General features: G+C 39.4%; 1 protein-coding gene across 4 annotated transcripts in view; it reads right to left on the bottom strand.

The window, feature by feature from the left end:
- Positions 1–3,253, bottom strand: part of SLC17A3 (solute carrier family 17 (organic anion transporter), member 3) — a 24,102-nt gene that overhangs the window by 7,500 nt on the left and 13,349 nt on the right. For all 4 annotated transcript variants that reach the window (XM_010843489.1, XM_010843488.1, XM_010843487.1 and 1 more), the window contains one exon: positions 2,521–2,607. In XM_010843489.1, the coding sequence (XP_010841791.1) occupies positions 2,521–2,607 (87 nt within the window). The remainder of the gene's footprint in view (positions 1–2,520; positions 2,608–3,253) is intronic.

The raw sequence follows: 3,253 nt of genomic DNA, 5'->3' as shown, positions 1-3,253 counted from the left end.
AAAAACTAAAAAAAAAAAAAAGAAAGTCTCTAATTCTCTTTATACACCAAGCTAGTGTCTTACAATTTAGCCCAATTCTGACAGTATCTGGCATTAGCACAGACCCTACAGAGTAACGACTCAGTACGTGGACTGCCCCCTACTTCAGATACTAATTGTGACTAATGAGTCCCCAAATTAACTTTACTACAAATTCTGAGGTTCCTGCAACTCTCTCTCAGTTTGATAATTTGGTGAAATAGCTCACAAAACTCAGGGAAATATTCATTTTTATTTACTGGTTTAATATAAAGGGACTTTCTTGGTGGCTCAGACAGTAAAGTGTCTGCCTACAATGTGGGAGACCTGGGTTCAATCTCTGGGTTGGGAAGATCTCCTGGAGAAGGCAATGGCAACCCACTCCAGTATTCTTGCCTGGAAAATCCCATGAATGGAGGAATCTGGTAGGCTACAGTCCATGGGGTCACAAAGAGTAGGACATGACTGAGCGACTTCACTTCACTTTCACTTTATTATAAAGGACATGATAAAGGTTCATGATAAATGAACAGCTGGATGGCATGAATAGGGTGAGATCTGGAAGGGTCCTGATTGTAGAAGCTTCTGACCCTGTGGAGTTGAGTGTGTGCTACCCTCCCAGCATGTGGGTGTGTTCATCAACCTGGAAGCTCTCAGAACCCTATAGCTTAGGGATTTTAAGGAGGCTAAATCATGTAGGCATACAGTGCTGTGCTTAGTCGCTCAGTTGTGTCTGACTCTTTGCTATTTCATGGACTATGGCCCACGAGGTTCCTCTGTCCATGAGGATTCTCCAGGCCAGAATACTGGAGTGGGTTGCCATGCCCTTCTCCAGGGGATCTTCCCAACCCAGGGATCAAACCCAGGTCTCCTGCATTGCAGGTGGATTCTTTACCATCTGAGCCATAACTGATTATTAATACAATCTGAAGCACCCTCTCCTCCCAGGAAGATGGAGGGTGAGGCCAAAAGTTCCAAGTTTCTAATCATGGCTTGGTCCTTCTGGTGGCCTCCATGCTGAAGCTATCCAGGAGGCCACCAAAAGTCACCTCATTAGACGAAAGATGCTCCTCTAACTCTCTATAGTTCATTCTGGATGGTTTCTACTGTTACTTTTAAGTTCATTAATCATTTCTTCTGTTGTATCATCTGTCATTAATTCAATCCTTATAATGTAGTTTTATCTCTAGAAGTTTGATTTAGGGTCTTTTAAAAATATATTTTGCTTGTCTTAACTCCTGAGCAAATAGAGTTATGTTATAATATAGTTATAATAACTATTCTTGTGTGCTAATTCTAACATTTGTGTCAGTTCTGGATTGGTTTTGATTGATTGATTATTCTCCTTGTTATGGATTATATTTTCCTGCTGTTGTCCATGCCTGGTAACCTATGGTTGGAGCCATTATGGAGACATTATGAACTATACTTTGTTGGATGCTAAATATTTTTGTATTTCTATAAATATTTTTGAGCTTTGTTTTGGGATACAGTTATCTTACATGGAAACACTGATCCTTTTAGGTCTATCATCATTATTTGTTAGAGAGATCCACAATAGTGTGTTCCCTGAAGCTAATTATTTCTCACTACTGAGGAAAGACATTTATGAATATCCTGCCCAATGAGCCAAGAATTAAACATTTTTTCAGTCTGCTTTGTGGAAACAGGTACTATCCATGATGCTCTATAAGTACTGGAATACTATTTAATCTTTTCCAATGATTTCCATCCTCCCCAGGCCTCAGATATTGTCCTCACACATATACCTAGATCAGTGCTCTGCAGAATATCAAGGAGGACTCTGTAGATAACCAGGGTTTTCTCTGTGTGCAGGTATCTCCTATTAGGTACTCTTTCCTATTGGCTATACCCACCTTACTCTTTCAGGGCTCTTAGCTCCATCTCAACTCTGATTCTTCTGTCTCTCACAAGTCACTGCTTTTCACGTTTGTCCCCTACTTTCTGCTAGGGCAGCAGATTTTAATCATTCTGCATTAATAATGCATCATGATGGACTTCCTTGGTGGTTCAGTGGTTGGGAACCCACCTGCCAATACAGGGGACTCAGGTTTGATCTCTTTTGGGGGAAGATTCCATGTGCCACGGGGCACCTAAGCTTGTGTGCCACAACTACTGAAGCCTGTGCACCCTAAAACCTGCGCTTTGCAACGAGAAGCCCCTGCAGTGAGAAGTTCATGCACTGCAAATGCATAGAGTAGTCCCCGCTCACCATGACCAGAGCAAGCCCACATGCAGCAATGAAGATCCAGCACAGCCAAAATTAATTAATTAAATGTTAAAAAAAATGCATCATAGGCAGGAGGACTGCCAAATTCTTTGATGGTGTAGGTTCATTTTTCCCAACTATTATATTAAGACATTTTGTTTTACTAGGATCTTTCTGTCTTGACTCATTTCTTCCAGAAAAGTACACACAGTTAGATATCAGAAGAGTCACCCTAGATATGAAAACCTGGGAGTGGAGAGATAGTAGCTTACCAAATATATAGAAGACAAAAGGCCACCCGAGGGTTTGACTGATGATGCCACCCAGCAGGATGGCGATGCAGGTACCCAGCAGAATTCCTGCAAAGAGAGAATAAGGCTGTGGGGGCTGGACTGCCACCCACTAGGTGCCTACAGAAGGACAAGTGACATAATAGAGAGCATTATCACCATAAAGAGATGAGCATGGTAGAATATATATATGAACTTCAAATTTTGATTGAGTTCATATGTTCTCCTAAAGACCCATTTTTCTGGCAGTTCCCTAGTATCACTGTAGATGATAACCATGCTTCCTTTTATGCTATTTTAATGTTTAATTACACAATTCATATAACATATATGCTTATTGTAAAAGTAAATTACCACAAAGAACCAAATGCTTCTCCAATCCATTTCTACTCTTTTCTCTAATGTTAACCAGGAGCTACAATTTATTACATGATATATAATTGCATACTTTTCTTCTCTGTACACATACATAATATATATTGATATGCATATGTTGCTTTGTAAATGCATTTATAGAATATGTAGACAGCAAGTTAGATACATTTTCCTATTAATATGCTAACAACACTTTTTTATTTCCATGGCTTTACAGAGTATTCACATATATAGTGGGCACATTTCCCTTTTACAACTTTTTCAAAACTAGACTATTAGGTTTTTTAAATTTCCCAGATGAACATTAACATCAAGTGGTCAAATTTTATATATATATATA

Source organism: Bison bison, unplaced genomic scaffold, assembly GCF_000754665.1.
Source record: "Bison bison bison isolate TAMUID 2011002044 unplaced genomic scaffold, Bison_UMD1.0 scf7180017864182, whole genome shotgun sequence".
NCBI lineage: Eukaryota > Metazoa > Chordata > Mammalia > Artiodactyla > Bovidae > Bison > Bison bison.
Note: the sequence above shows the minus strand (reverse complement) of the source record. Positions and strands in the feature narration are given on the sequence as shown.